This window comes from Acanthochromis polyacanthus, chromosome 9, assembly GCF_021347895.1.
Source record: "Acanthochromis polyacanthus isolate Apoly-LR-REF ecotype Palm Island chromosome 9, KAUST_Apoly_ChrSc, whole genome shotgun sequence".
Classification (NCBI taxonomy): Eukaryota; Metazoa; Chordata; class Actinopteri; family Pomacentridae; genus Acanthochromis; species Acanthochromis polyacanthus.
Window position 1 is genome coordinate 25,775,314 of NC_067121.1, and position 15,990 is coordinate 25,791,303.

A 15,990-nucleotide genomic window follows, 5' to 3' on the forward strand; every position below is an offset into this window, starting at 1 on the left:
GCACTTGCATCATTATTGAATGACAACAAACAAGTTTATTTGACCATAAAATTTAGCACATTAAATACTTGGGGGGAAATCATATTGTTTCATAGTGGTTCTCACATTTCCATTGCACAAGTGTATCAAATGTCATGTTGGGTTTGCCTGGTGAGCACCTTTAGCATGCATGATAATATCATGAAGCACCTGCTGTGAAGTTAACATAAATGCCTACTGCATCTGTGTTATGATTTTAGTGGTACAGCAACAGCTGGTTCATTGGGAGACTTCAAATGAACACATGGGCTTTTACAGTTTGTATTCACAAGCTTATTTTCTTTTCGTGTACCTGTATGTTCCACTGTATTGCAGGCACAGACAAGATGAACTCATTTGACCTTCCTCTGTCTCTTTCTCTTGCCCCCTGTCCTCTGTCTCTATATTTAACACCACTTGAATCCCCTGAGACATCTTGGCACATTTTGTGTCAGTAATTCTCATAAATTTATCTACAAAGTTCGGCAAATGTTGTCAACAGACTCCACAGCAACAGTCATATTTACAGGAAAAACCCAGCATCTAATTTTTAGATCATCTGTGAGTGATTTAATCAGGGTAAACAAGGCTCAGTGTGGAGAGAAGAACTCAGTGTGCTCTTTACTGATTGGAATCTGAAGGACTTTTTTCTGTGATATACGAGCGACTGCATCTCTCTTTAATTAGCACTGACATCATTCGGATAAGAGAGAGAAAAAGGCAGCGAGGGGAGAACTGATTGACAGAGACAGAGAAAGATTTATACAAAGTGATTTAGAAAGAATGAAGGGAGACCTTAAAAGATGGCAATGAAGAACTGTCAGAGACAAAAGGGGAAGCAAAGGAGAAGAGTCGTGTTGTAAATCCTCTTTTCAGTCCAGGAGTGGAAAGCTGTCACGATCATTTTGCTGTATTAGTGGGAGGGTTGTTGTAGCTGAATGTTTTCAGTAAGGCAGGCGGACTATTTTAAAAATTGGTATAAAGCCACAACTCTCTATCCTATCATTTCAGAATCCAATGTGTTGAATGGATCCAAACCCATAAACTGATGATGTTTGCTTTCTTTTGTATTCAATAATTAATCTGTGAAATATGAATTTTCTTTTTGCAGTTCATCTAACAAAAGCAGCTGCCTCTGTTGTTTTCATTCAAACAGCCCCATATTGTGCCCCTCTGCGGCAAATTAATGAAAGTCTCACATGTCCCCAGAATGTGTCTCTCTTTTTTTTTAACTCCAAGTACTGCAGATTGTTCATTTTACCATGACCTTATAACCCCCTATTTTAATATTGTCTTAAATGGGCTGTTTCATTGTATGAAGCTCTAAATACATGTAATCTGTGTCTGTCCACACCCCCTTCAGGAAGAAAACCCTCTCTGTGTCTACGTCAGTTGACCTTACAGGAACACTCAGACTTTAATAACTGTAAAACTTTCTGTCGCTTCCACCGGTCTCGGTGATCATTTCACATGAAAATACAGCAGAGTTCTTGCCCACTCTGTTTTAACTCGTGCTTATGGTGAGTTTTTCAGACAACCATGAAATGAACATTAAATGACAAATGAAATCAGTATTATGGCAGTCCAAAGCAGTGGCTTGGGAATGGATATGAAATGACTGGTGCTTAAGATGGTGTCATAATGGGTCACAGTCACTATTTCATACTCATTGTTCCACTGTCTGACAACAGAAAATATATAGATTAGAAAAGCAAGCAAAAGTAAACCCTGGGTAAATTAAATTTCATGTCAACAAAATATAGATGGCATGAAAACACAGTAATACCCCCAGTTCTTGGTTACTAATTGGGGTTAGGGTCAAATCTGTCTTATAGTTATTCAGTATTAAAAATTTCACAGAGCTCTCACCAGTGGGCGTATGGTCAAAGCTAATTGTAGCATTAGTGGTGTTATGTGCCAGCACTAAGGATTTTCCATTTGATTTGCTGATACTGCTATAGTAAACAGAAGTAATCCACTTGGTATTCAGATCTACAGATGCTATGTGTGCATGAAGAGTCTTGTGTTTACTCTTGCATGGTGGAGACATTTCTGTGTTAGCAGAAGCTGCTCTGGAAGTTCCTCAGTTTTTACTAACCCACTAGACAAATTTCTGATGGGCTTGTGAATCTAGGAAGCCATCCATTTGAAAGAGAGCTAGAGGAATGGTAGTAGAGAGAATAATTTTAGCCTATCAGCTTTTGTTTTACATCCCCAAGTTTTTAAAACAAACAAAATACAATAAAAATTGATTTTCATCACACGGGACTTTAGTCAATGCCTGCTTTATGGTCATAAGTGTTAACCATAAGCGTTCCTTCACACATTATAGAATGAGCATTGTTAGAGTTTAGTAAATCACCTTAGCATTTTCAGATAACTGTAAACAAATCTTTTATAAGCACAAACTTTCAGTTTCTCATACCTGACCATGTTATTTATTGCTTGCAACATTCTGCCATCACTAAAAATAGCAATTTTCCAAACTTCATCAAGTACTTCTGTCATCTTTGTGCATTAAGCGTTGTATAATCTCAATGCTAGATGAGTGTTCCTAAACTGAAAGCATGTTCTGTTCTCTTTCTCATCTTTGACACCTAAAAGGTTGCCACAAATCAGCTGCTGATTAGCAATCTCATTAAAAATTTAAAATGAGGCTTTAATGAAGAAGACACTTTCTTTGCTGCCTGACATTAATTCAAGCTATGACTTACAACCAATAGAAAGAAGTTCTGAGACTGATGAAGGTGTTCTTTACCTGAAACATTGTTTCAGTAGCCTAGCCGCGCTAGACAACCCACGGCAACGAATTTAATTCTCTGCCAGGGTGGGTCTAGTTACCCTTCATAAGGCTCGAGGCTGGATTCTCCTAAAACTGGCCGGACCAATCACCATGAAGTGTAGAGTCAGAAGGCGGGCGTAACGAAGTGACGACAAAGGCGTCACGAACAACCGGCGCACAATAAACAGTTATCTTTCGACTCGACTTTGGCCACAGCCCTTAAAGATTTGAAGCTAAAATTCAACTTGAAAGATAAACAAAGGACGGCATTTAAGTGTTTCATTGAGAAGAAAGATGTATTTGGACTTATGCCGACGGGATATGGCAAATCCTTAATATACCAGTTGGCTCCGCGGCTCCGCTGATTGGGAAGCTAATGGGACTCAGCCACAATCCGCCGGTGCTCTCGGAACTACGTCATCCTATTTGTTGCGTTGATTGGTTGTTTACCTACCCAATTGCTGCAGAGGGATTTGATAGACAACCTTTTAGCCCGCCTCCCTCCCTTTTGAGCTTCCCTAGACCCTTGTGCCGTCAGAAACATGGGTATAGCATGGCTAGGCTATTGTTTCAGTCTTTTTAGTGCCAATAACCAGCAAAGAACAGTTTACCCTGAAACATGGAACTGTATATAACAAAGCCATCTACTGTTTTGTGTATTCTTATTTGCGTAAATAATAAGATTTACACACACTAGTCTTTGCCATGTGCAGTAGTACCATCAGATTGTAGCTAACCAACATTTGATATTGAATGTTTGCCTGCTCCACCTGAATACACTTTCGATTATTTTTGGAGACAGTAGCACATCGTTTTTGAGGGGAATAAACTCTACAGTTGCACTGCTATCTATTCTACAGATGAAAAAGCATACTGTCCTAGTCAAGGGTGCCCGAGGCTATAATGGTCTGATTAAACTCAACACCTTGAAGCCCACATCTGTCTCCGTGTGTGGTTAAGCGTAAAACACAGCCTAACAGTGCTGCTGAGGCAAGAGAGAGACTTTATTCCCCCAACCCACCCAGGTTTTCCCAGATGGTCCAGGGTTTGAACTGGCAACTGTCCAGTCACAAGCCTGCTTCCTTAACCTCAAGGCCTCCACCACAACACTGCTAATCCTGCAAAATAAAGACAAAAGGTATTTATCTGCCTCAATCTCTGCTGTCCATATGCTTAGATGTTATTTTTGGATGGCAGTTTATTGTCATGACAAACTGTTACACATTGTAGCCAACTTGATCCTTACCATTTTTTTTTATTTTGTTAATGGTACATTAGCCGTACATTTACATAAAAAGAAACTTGCTCTAAATAGTATATTGCTCCGAAAACACTAGGTACAAGATATTTTTTCTTCTATTTTAACATATTGGAAAATGTACTCCGGAGAAAGAAAAGAAATGGAAACAATTTGTCCGTGCATGTAATGGACCTACATTTGCTATTTCCATACATGTTGCAATTAGAAATGGACATTATTTGTTTCTGCACAATTATGCTACTCAACAGTCAAATTTCCACTCATTACGGCTGTTTGAAAAACGATCGTTGCCTTTGGTTCTTGGGGGAAATATAATAAACAAACATGTTGCCAAAGTAGCAGTGGATTCTAGAAACCACCAGCATTTTGACCAGCGGCCTGTTGCATTCTCACTCTTTTGCCACTACTTGATTACTGTGTGTAGTTTTCCTCTTTGCTTTTCCTTTTGTTGGTAACCACAATGAAACAAATACCTAATAAATCTAAATTTATTTCTTGCTCTCACATTCACGTGCCTTTTCCAGCCTGGTATTCTAAGTGTGGTCCAAGATTTTACAGAAATGGGGCCTTTGTTTTTCTTCTGTCTCTTGTACAGTATGTTAGTACGTCCTGCGTCTCAATGAAAATGAAGGGAGAGCCCTTTTTAAAAAAAAAAAAAAAAGTCATTGAAAGCAGTATGTCATACTGTCACTTACGGGAATGTCATTTTTTCCTAATTTTTGCTGGTTAGTGAATATTTCATACTTATGAGAAAAGTGGTTTGTGATTGTGTGGTTTGGAAAATGGATGTAAGCAGTGAACTTGTGAGCATTCTTAGGAATATCACTGAGAGCAGAGTTCTGGGTTTCTCGCTGTAGTGAATCAGAATCCTAAAATTTACATATTTGCACTCATGCATCCACACTTATACTTGTTACAAATGCACAGCACGGACACAGTGCAAAGAATACCTAAGTGACTAATTTCGGATGGTAGAAGTAATGGCACAGAATCTGTGGTTTATAATTCTGTGAGCTGAGTTTCCATTTGGGTCATTCAGCGCTATTATGCATAACTATGATACATGAATACAATCCGTAAGGCTTGGTTTTAAAGTAGATATTATTTTAGCTAAGGTCAGGAACTGTTAATACAACACAATCTCAGTATGTGACTGGTTTTTTTTGTTTGGTTTTTTTCAAGTTGCATCACATTTGGCCTCTATGAGAGGGAAAACAATCCTCTGCTAAACCACCAGAGCCATCAAGCGCCACCTAAGAAACGATTTGTATACCTTTGTTTCGAACAGTATGGAGCTCTGCTAGAAATTGCATTTAACTGTTGTTCGCTTTGGCAGACGTGACGAATGTAGTTTTGCTCCTAGTATTATAAACAGTTGGTCACACTCAGTGACGGACTGTATGTGGGTCTGCACAGTTCGCCCACAAACTACAACAAAAATGGAAGACGGGGGTCTTCACCGCATGAATAAGTCCTCCTCATCCTATAATGTTGTGTGTTTGGGGTGAGAGGGGGCTGAGAAAGTTCCCTTGGCTTTACTGGGTAATCCCTTGATAAATAAACTGAGAAGAAAGACCACCGCTGCTATTTGTAAGCCAATACTCCCCAAGAGAAGGGATGGCCCTGGGCTTGGCTAGCTTGGAGCTGATTCTCTTGCTGTGCTCTTTCTATGCTCTCTTGCTACAAGAAGATTCATGCATAAAGCACAAACATACACACTTGGATTTGGAGCCACATAGAGCACATGGAAACATCCTGCTGCACACCTTTGTGAGATAAAATTTATTTTTATATGGAGTGGAGCTACATCTGTTCTGTTGCACAACCGTAAATCCCAACTTGTAAAGCACATGTATGTACTGTCATTGTAAAAACACTGATCCAGCATGCCTGCCTGTAGCGATAGAAATCAAATTTCATTGGGTAGCTCAAATGCACATAGAATACATGCCTTGTATTTCCCCAAAGTCTTCCCACGTGGGGAACATGCCCCCCCGTCAATCTGCCCCCTCCATCAGTCTCTGTCCTCAGGCAATCATATAAGGAATGCTCCACAAAATAGCTGAAATTGTGAAGGTATAACAAGGACAAACAGGTGGTTACACACATACACACTCAAAACCAAGTACTCACGCTGTGCCCAAATGAGATTTTCATTCTCACGCCATCATCAGGTCAGGAAAAAATTGATTTATGGCCGTTTCTTAGCCCATGTCGTTATTCAGTCTGTCATCTGATTGGCCCGAGGTGGTTTATGTGGTCATAAAATCCAACCTATAAGAACATGACTCTGTATCTCAGGAGGTTCCTTAAGAGGATGCTGTTTATTTTCCCTAAAATGACTTTGTGTTCTGTTTACACTGTTGTGTGTTTAGTTAGGCATCGGAATGATTTGTGTTTTATTATTTTGTTTTGAGATGCAGGCCTTTACCCAATCGTTTCTGGCCTCTTCAGAAGTACTGCATTTTTTTTAAAAAGCTCTTCCCTGTCGTTTGGTTGTAAAAATCAACGGGTAATGCAAACAGAACTGTGAGTGACCTCCCCATGATGTTCATATTTTACACAGATGTTTACTTTTTTTTGTCTCGGAGAGTAGCAAAATGTCATACAAAGGCAGGTGAGAAATGGCACTGGATATGAAACTTCAGTCTGCCTTTTTGACACGCTCACAATGACAGCATTAAATCATGTCTGAATCCTCCATTTATCACCGCTGTAAAGAAAGGATCATCTATAACTCTGAGGGTTTTTTTTTTCATGTGCTGAAATTTTAAATTAAGAGTAAAAATGAAAACATTTCGAAGGTGCAAGGTTGCCATTCAGTAGCAGAAACTAGTCATGTAAAGCATACTGAATGTATTCCTTTTATTTTAGACTAGTGACACCGTAACAATACTCCAAATGATTTTTAATGACATTTGAAAGATATTCTTTCTCCTTACTGCTTGGGTATGGTATTAAATGTTTACATTTGCTGAGGCCACAAGCAGTGTGAGAGGCTCCTTTTTACTCTTTTTTTTTTTTCGGCAGTTGCTTTACACTTAAGTCTGTTATGGAGATTCCACATTTTCTTTTAATTATATTTACCCATGGATGTGTGGTCAATCATAACAATGTTACACGAAGCAGCACAAAATTTGAAAAATGAGGAATAACTGAAAACAAATAGAATTAAGTGTTTAAAAATGATTATAGAGACTCGATTTCCTTAATAAAGAGCTGTAACTGCAGTTATAGAGTGGTCCTGGTTCTGCTCAGCAGTTTGCACACATGCCTCTTACACAGCCTGCCAACTTCACCACTTTCATACAAACACACACACTCTTCCACATGTGCATTGCTTTAGACCTCCCAAACATTTGAACATGATGTCATGGGACTTTACATTGTCTGAAATATGTGTTATGAATTTAGGAGATGAGCTAAAGAGTCTTTTTTTGCTAAATAAGGAAGTGGCCTTTTATTCACCTTAGCAGTATGTGCCATTTGAGCCAAATATTTATTTTAGTTTATAAAAAAAGGTTTCAGCAGGTTTATGTAGTGAAATAAAACAGTCAGGACCTTTATAGCTTTGCTAATTCTTTGAATTTAGAATAGTCACGCAAGGGGAAATGTGCCAATGTCACAGCAGCAATTTCCTCTGTTGTCATGCTTCTGTTAATTACTTGAGTGATCTATCAAATCATTTAATTTGGTTTCATGAAACAATAAATCTAACAATTTTAACATTTGTATTCCAATGAATGTCAGAATACATCATGTTTTGTCGACGGTATGCAAATGAGATAAACAGTGATTGTCCACGGAAGCATTGCAGCACATGCAAGGAGCATTTGGCCCTGTGTGTTGTCAGGCGACATGGACAAAACAGTTGTTATGTCCTGTCTTTTCTCACCAACACAATGTAACGTGTGTGCGCCATGTTTGCGTGTGTGGCTACGTGCGTGTGCGGCTACGTGCATGTGTGGCTGGGAGTCGCTCTACCACATGTGAGTGTGTTTTATGGGTCCAGAAGGAGTTAAGGTTAATGCAGTAAAACAACCTTCCGCGTGCCCAGCGTCTGCCTTAACAGAGGATTTAAGACCAGAATGCAGTTAAGAAGTTTGGAGGAAAAGACCGCAGTGAAGAGTGGAGTGCAATGGAGAAGAAATATGTTCAGGTAGTAAGTTATGGAGCTACCTTTGATTACTGAGCCAGTGACTGTCCCGTTGCTCAGGAACAGCTAGCTGTTATGTAAAAACTTCCATTTATATGGCACATGAGATGACAGATCCGCCTCAGCCTGGAGGGAGGATATATTTTTAGCAGGCTGGCAAGACACATTTTGTCATTGTTAGCACATATTTCAGCTGCTTTCAGACTAATCCAAACTCTTCCCAGCATGTTGATACACCCCTTCAAGCAACAATTTAAACACGTGGTTGCTCGTTGCTTTTCAGATTAAGTTTGTTTGTGCAATCCATTGTTTTAGGCTCCCTCCTAAACACCAACATTACTGTAGCTGATAGTGTGAGAGAAACTTCATTTTGATAATTAAAAATTGCAATCTTTTTATTTGTGCTTTTGAAATAAACCTAGTCTTTGGGCCCTGATTTATAGTAGTATTCTTAGTTAGAGAATCAGCATGATCATCCATTTGTTCTGGTACAAGTGTGCTTCACTGTATGTTCGAATTGCTGAGATTGAGGCAGCCACTGAAGTAGACCTGAAATATTTCCACTGCTTCTTACTGTAAAGCTCCCATTTCTAAATCTGAAATGAATAAATTATGCTGCAGAATAGTGCGTCGTCTTATTGGAGGCCCTTACATGGTACAGTGACTCATCCCTCTAGACAAAGTAGTGTATATGCGCTGAATGCTATAAGGAGTTATTCAGCCCAGTGTGGAAGGGCCATTACAGTCTGTCTCTCTGGCTAATTGAGGACCACTTAATAACGCTGCGCCGAGGCTTTTAAGCCAATGAGATGTCATTGATTTTACCTCTTCGTTTGAGGCGCACGCCCCTTTATTCTCATGACCCCGCTGTCTCCTCCTCTCCGCTGCAGGCTTTAATAGCCCTCTGGAGATATTTGCCATCGTTGCCAACTGTCTGCACGTGCATTCACCTCCATGAGGTAGTGGAATGTTCTACATTTACTGTCAGCCCTCCTGGCAATAACTCACTCATCCCACCATTTTCACCCACTGTTTTCCCATGTTGTCTGTTACTCTGAACTTGGTTCCATAATTCTTACCACCGTTTTTTTTTTAAACTCTGTAACTGTTCAGCTGAAATGTTGGAATTCTAGATTTCAAACAGCAAAGACATCAATCTGGAAAAGGTGTTCACTGTCTGATGAATTGGGTGCTAAATTTGTGTGTTAATGCCTCCTTCAGTGGTATAGGTGTCAGTTGGTGGTTTGGAAGCGACCCTGCAGCTCCACCCATGCACTTACATGTTTTCTTAGCTCAACAGGTGCGTGTTTGCTCTACTCTTCCCACAGGTGGACAAGGTGTGTGGCCTGTCTACAGGGGAACCTACAAGCATGCAGCCTACAAGCCCAGAGGTCACAACCTCTACCATGACCTCATCTTCTCCTCTTCCATCTGCCGCCCCCTCCCGCCCTTTACCAGAGCAGTGGCCAGCACAGTTAGCCCACTTAAGAAGGTAAGATGAACTGAAATGTGATTCATTCAGTCAGATACAAATGTGTACTACTGCCTGGTATAAATCATTTGTTGGCAAATATTCATCTGTAGGTCTTTGCTTATTAATTAGCTCTACTGTCATGTAGTCTGCTGGATGGAAAGTAAATGTAAATTACATGAATACTGGTTACAGCATTTTTTTAAATAGCCTGAGGGGTTGGCCAATGTCTTTTCACAGCTGCCATAACTTCTCGCTTTCTTCATATGGTTAGTTGGACGCAACACACATTTGTACATAGTAAATGTAGTGCCTGGCACTAGAGTCCATGCCCTCCACCTGGCCCCCGAGGCAGCCATCCCATGCCCACAGCAGCTGGTAGTGAGGGGGAGTGTGGGTAAGATTAATCTTGACGGACCAACAATTTCCTGTTTACCCAGACGGCCATACCACCAACTCTGCACACCAGCCGGCTTCGGCTTAAATAGCACCACACACAAAAAAAACACACACAGACACACTATTGCAGTGTTGCCTGCCTGACCTTGTCCCAAACCATGAATCACTGCACTGATGCCAGCCTAGCTGACAGGTCTGGCCTGGCACTGCCACCACCATTCATGGCAGCACAATCCAGCTTACTGCGTGCTGCCAACGCTGACCAGAGCACATGTGACCACTGACCACTTCTGAGGCATGGCAGCACCCAGCGCAGTGAAGGGAGAATAGTGTACTACTGAAAAGTATGAAACACGATAGAGTAGAGCAACATTTGTATTTTTGCTTTAACGGAGGAAGAAAAGGTGAATTGAGGAATTCACCCAAACTTTCTTGGACTCTCCTGTGAATATTTAACTGTTTGCACATGTGCAGATGTTTGTGTTTGTTTACTGACTTCACATATGAATTGCATACCATTATCTGTTTTCATTTTTGATGTGTGGGGAGAAATGGTTATGGGTTTATCTGTGGTGTGACCAGTCTCTGCATGTGCATGATTAATCACTCTCTTTCAGGGTCAATTCACTGTCTTCTCTCCCTCTTCCTTGTGTGTCTTGTCGTGTTGTTCTTTTGTTTCCTTTTCCTTTCTCTCAACCCCCCCCTTTCCACTTCCCTGCATCTTCCTTGCTTGCAACAATTTCCCTTGGACTCCAACTCCCATCATTCCCAGCTCATTCCCCCTGAAACCCTCCAAGAACAATAAACATAGTCTGAGAACGCTCTCTAGGTAAGCATGAACCGAAGGGACTTGTTTGTCTCAATTCCTCACACAATCTATTTAGCAACGACAGCTCATACAGTGTTGTGACTCCTATAGATACCTGTGACATTTGTTAAACTGTTGTTTATATTTGTGTTTTGCATTTGTGTTTATGTCTCACAAAGCACATCATCGCTGGCTTTTGAACCGTGACCTCACTGGCTGACTCAGCACATGACCTCTCGTGACCCCCGCTGTTTTTCTCTGCCTCGTGGGTGGCAGCAATATGTGTCCGATCAAAATGTTATGCCATTGTTTGGCTCACCATGGCGCTGTTCATATCGATAGCATGTGTCGGCAGATATGGTGAAGCAAGCACTTTACCACACAGCGCAATTGAGAAAAATGTGCTGATGCAGTGAAGTGGTCACATTCAAAGCCATTCATTTCCTTCCACCGTCGACATCCTTACATGTATTTATCATGTGCATTGTTGGATAGAATGCAGATACTGTTTGTTGTTAGTGATATTGCATCAAATTATCTTGTTGAGAAGTGTGTCTACAGCCACACTAATAATGTGTCTGCATGTGCAAGAAGTACACAGTGCATTCCTCCATTTTCGGTTTTCTTGTGATTCAGAAAGATACATGTATTGATATGTACGTAAATATTGCTCTGTGCCCTTTTTCCGTGTTTTTTTTTTTCCTCAGGGAGTTCTTGGTGCACTTGCAGCGCTATAAGTCCTTCTTTGCGGCATTGCCAGAGATGCTGTGTGAAGGCGAGAACGTAGTGGACGACTCCACTTGTTGGAGCGGAGATGGTGTGGTGGAAAGGTAAGAGAAATGGGCTCAAGTTGCCTCTTATTGCTTCACTTTATTGCACCGGAGTTGCAGCACTAGTGTTTGGAGATGGGAGCTTTTATTTTCTCCTAATAGCATTAGAGTTCTGCAGATGCTTGCTTGTGGATATAATTTCAAAAAATGTCCCTCCGGTTTCACCTGAGATTCAACACCTTTGACGCCTTGCTTTGTGAAATCTGAGTTTTGAATACACTGAAATTCAGGAAAAAGGGACAAAACCTCTGTGCTGTGACGCTGTGAGTCAACGTGGCTGCCTGTTGTTAATCGCTGTGGAAATAAGGAAGTCATTAAATGCATCTCCACATTGAGTGAATGCAGGCAGAACAAATAATTGCAAGACGGTCCTCTCCTTTGTATCAGTAAATGAATTGTTATCTGTGCCTCTCTCTATTTTTCTGTTCCATTCTGTTTCTTTCCTATTTTTATGGGAGTTTTATGTTGTGTTGATTTATACATGTAGCCTTGGAACCATTTCCCTGCTTATGGGTTTGGGCGCATCTCTCAAAGCCTGACGTGCTTACTCATTCTCTCTCTCTCTCTCTCTGTGTGTGTGGTTATGCACTCAGTCAGCATGAGAAGAACAGAGACATGATGCAGATTGCTCAGCCAATGTGAGTCTGTAAATGATTCCCCTTGCTGGATCTGTTTCTTAAACACTCCAGAAACGAAGTCCACGGTTATGACAAGGTTATACTCTCCCTCTTTTGCGGTGGACATGAACTGGCTCCCTCAGCACTTGGCACTGCCAGCGTTAACTTTGACAGAGGAAAACAGAGGTTTCTTCATGAGTGTTTGTCAGATCATTTGGCCCTTGTTCGTTTTGCTGGATTAAGCCATACATTATGCTGGAGATGAATACATGGGAAGATATTACATACAAGAACCGATGTCTCGGATTCCAAGAAGACACTTTTTATTACCCTCTGCGGTTGGCAAAAGCATTTTGTCAGGGATCTTGATGAAGAAATTAGGCTTCTCTCCAAATCTCTTCTCTTCTCTTCTCTTCTCTTCTCTTCTCTTCTCTTCTCTTCTCTTCTCTTCTCTTCTCTTCTCTTCTCTTCTCTTCTCTTCTCTTCTCTTCTCTTCTCTTCTCTTCTCTTCTCTTCTCTTCTCCACTCGTCTCGCTCAATACTGTTCTCAACTAGAGAAGATCTGCCAATGGCTGAGACATACAGCATTGTGCAGACCACCCATTCATCAGGTTCTGTGACAGTGTGTCAAGCACACAAGTACAGGAGGCAGCCAGTGTGTGCTTGGTCCGTGAACAGGAACATGTGAGAGAGAAACACAAGGAGAGGCAACCATTCAGTATCTACAACACAAGAAATGTCTAACCAATCTTGTCAGTATCCTCCTTTGTCTGTATTTACTGCCACTTCTGTATTCCTTTACTCTGTGTCTGTGTAAGGGATTGTGTGCAAGTCATTTTACTACCAAGGGTACTAGTTTTTCAACAACGGTGCTAATGGGTTGCAACGGTGTTATCACACACTCCCTAGTGAGTGCCAGGTCTTTGCTAGTGGTGTCAAGTGTTCTTGGTTTGAATAAGAAAACAGTACCCTACTGAGACATTTGGCACCACTCATAAACTGTTCAGATTGGCCTGTGGCTATTCAACTAACCTCTTTCAGTGTATCTGACTCTGTTGGCATGTATTACAGAGAAAGGAGGACAGAACAGGGCATGAAAAGGGTTGTCGTTTTGGTGCCGTGGTGCCCCCTGTGCCTCAGTGTGCCCCTGATGAGGCAAGCATGGTGGAGTGATGGTGGGGAGGGGGGCCTTGGCAGCATAAAGACCCATTGTGGAGTCAGTGGAGTGGGGCACAGCCCTGCTGTGGGGACCCCCAAAGCCTGGAGGGGGAACAAAGACCCTCCTATGAGGCTGCATGGGAAAGACTTGGACATCACTGCCATTACTACTGCCACTGCCTGGACCATGCCTGGGAAAGCTGCATGGAGAGATGAGAGATGAGAAGACTGTGACGAGCAAAGATGAGAAAAGATTAGAAAAAGTGTGCAGCAAAGATGACGCAAATATTAAGATCCAAAAATCCTCCAAGTTGTTGTTGTGTTAGCCCATGTCATAGTCTTACTTCCTCTGTGGTAGACCTACAAAGCCTCTGAGGACGCAGTGGGTTTTCCCCACACACAGCACATAGACTCAAAAACACACACACACACTCACACACACATTGATCCACATGGGATCCATATGCTAGTCAACAGCTGGAGGGGGTTTCATTCAGACACAATCATAATGTGCTCAGGCAAGGAGACACACATTCACACACACACACACACACTTGTATGTTATATTACTTCAAAGCACATCAAAGGCATTTGGGATTGAAATTCCCCTCCTCTCTTTATTCAGCATCTGATGACAGAGTGGCAAGCGGGGGGCAAGCAGTTGTACTTGCAACTAAAAGTGCGTGTTGGCATGTGTTCAAGCATCTCTGAACATTTACACCATCACATGTGTGAATACTTTGCACCATCTTTTCCGGAAAGATAAGATCAACCAAAATTACCACATTCTTTATTTAGATGAACCAGTTACTGTATATCTATTGTAGTGTTGCCACAAAGTGGAACAATTCCTCTCCCTCTCTCCTCTTTTTAATTATGTTAATTATCATTCCTGTTGTTTCTTGCCTTTTTCAGAAACTATTGGCACATGCTCAGAGATTGTACGTGCATCTTTGGAAATGACGCTGCAGGCTATAGCTACTTTTTGATACTTTGAGATAGTGTCTGCCTGTTCTGAAATTATGCTGCAGGGTAGAACAACGTGATACTTTGAGATAGTGTTTGTATGTTTAGAAAATATGCTGCAGGTTATAACTACTATTGGGCTTCATAAAGACCTTAATTAACCTGTTGACTGAAGACACATGATAAGGTAACCTCAATAAGTGGCTCATTAGACAATAAACTGCTGTTACATTTCTCCCAATCATCACTAGATCCAAACAGTTGGGCTTAGACAGCAAATTAAGATGTATTAATAAGTTTACTACAGCGTCAGTTCCAAGTAGAAAATATATATCACTGGACTAAGAGGAGGACTAACTTTTTATGGTGGGATTCTTGCATTTGATTAAATGATGCGCATGAGAGGGAAGTAGCAACAAGATTCTAACCTGATTGGATGATATAAACAAGTAAAAGAAACAAAGGAGTAAATCAAGCACTTATCCTGTTCGAATTTAGTCTAATTCTGTATACAGTGTGTTCGTGGATGATTTAGATGAACTCTGGCACCTCATCAGCATTTTCTGACCTACAAACTCTTGTGGGATTCGCTCATATTGAGCTGATTTACACGCTGTGTACAGGCAGCGTGTATATTCTGTATGGAGGCCAGCAGTTAGACATCATAATGCTTATTGAACAGCTCACTACCATCTCTCTCTGTATTGATTTGCACAAAGAAAGACATTCATTTCAACCCCAAGATCCGAACCCCTCGATAGCATTACAACCTGGTAAAACTGTATATACTGTATGTAAAGCTGATTTGTTTATGCGATTTGTTATTGACCCTCTATGGAGCCAGAGTTTGTCAAATAGTGGTCAGATTGCTGTGGATACAACCTTAAAATGAGTGGGTGTATGCACATATCTGTGCTGTGCCTGTGTGTGTGTGTGTGTGCGCGTATATGTGTGTTCTTCGGTGAAAGTGGAGAATTAATAACTCACCGTCATACTTTGGGGAGGATTCCAAAGTTTTGGTATTAGCTCAAGAGATAGTCCACAGACAATACAGCAGTGTGAGTGCTTCTGAATGCCTTGCATTTTTATGAGGTTATGACAATCCATTTGTTTATCATTTTGACATCTGGAATCCATTCTGTTATTGCAGGGAGGAACAGGGAGAGCGCTGCGCTGGGCAAAGCCTTCACCCCTCATACGCTCACTCACTTTCTCTAACATCTAGTTATAGTCGTTTTTTCCCCCCTCCCTGCCTTCTCTGTGTCGGTCTCTTGGGTCAGGGGAGCTTCGTTCAAAAAAATGCAAGTGAATTGGATAATGAAATTCTAGTAGAGGGGACAATAAATTAATTACTACATGCAGAGGCAAAACATTCCCTGATCTCAGCCTGCATGTGTTGTATGCATGTGCCTGAAGTCTTCTGTTGTAGCTGCAGAACATTGCAACTCTGTTGAGTCGGTTAGGTATGTGGATTTAAAAATGCTGACATAAAACAGACATGATGAAACAGCTGACATCAGAGAA

At 41.2% G+C, this 15,990-nt stretch overlaps 1 protein-coding gene across 2 annotated transcripts in view; it reads left to right on the top strand.

Moving 5' to 3' along the window:
- The window catches only part of gpc5c (glypican 5c), a 107,071-nt gene that overhangs the window by 35,293 nt on the left and 55,788 nt on the right, over positions 1-15,990 (top strand). Inside the window, exons 4-6 of one of the 2 annotated variants that reach the window (XM_022194976.2) lie at positions 9,546-9,709; positions 10,860-10,916; positions 11,603-11,725. In XM_022194976.2, the coding sequence (XP_022050668.2) occupies positions 9,546-9,709; positions 10,860-10,916; positions 11,603-11,725 (344 nt within the window). The remainder of the gene's footprint in view (positions 1-9,545; positions 9,710-10,859; positions 10,917-11,602; positions 11,726-15,990) is intronic. The other variant, XM_022194977.2, reaches the window with a different exon arrangement.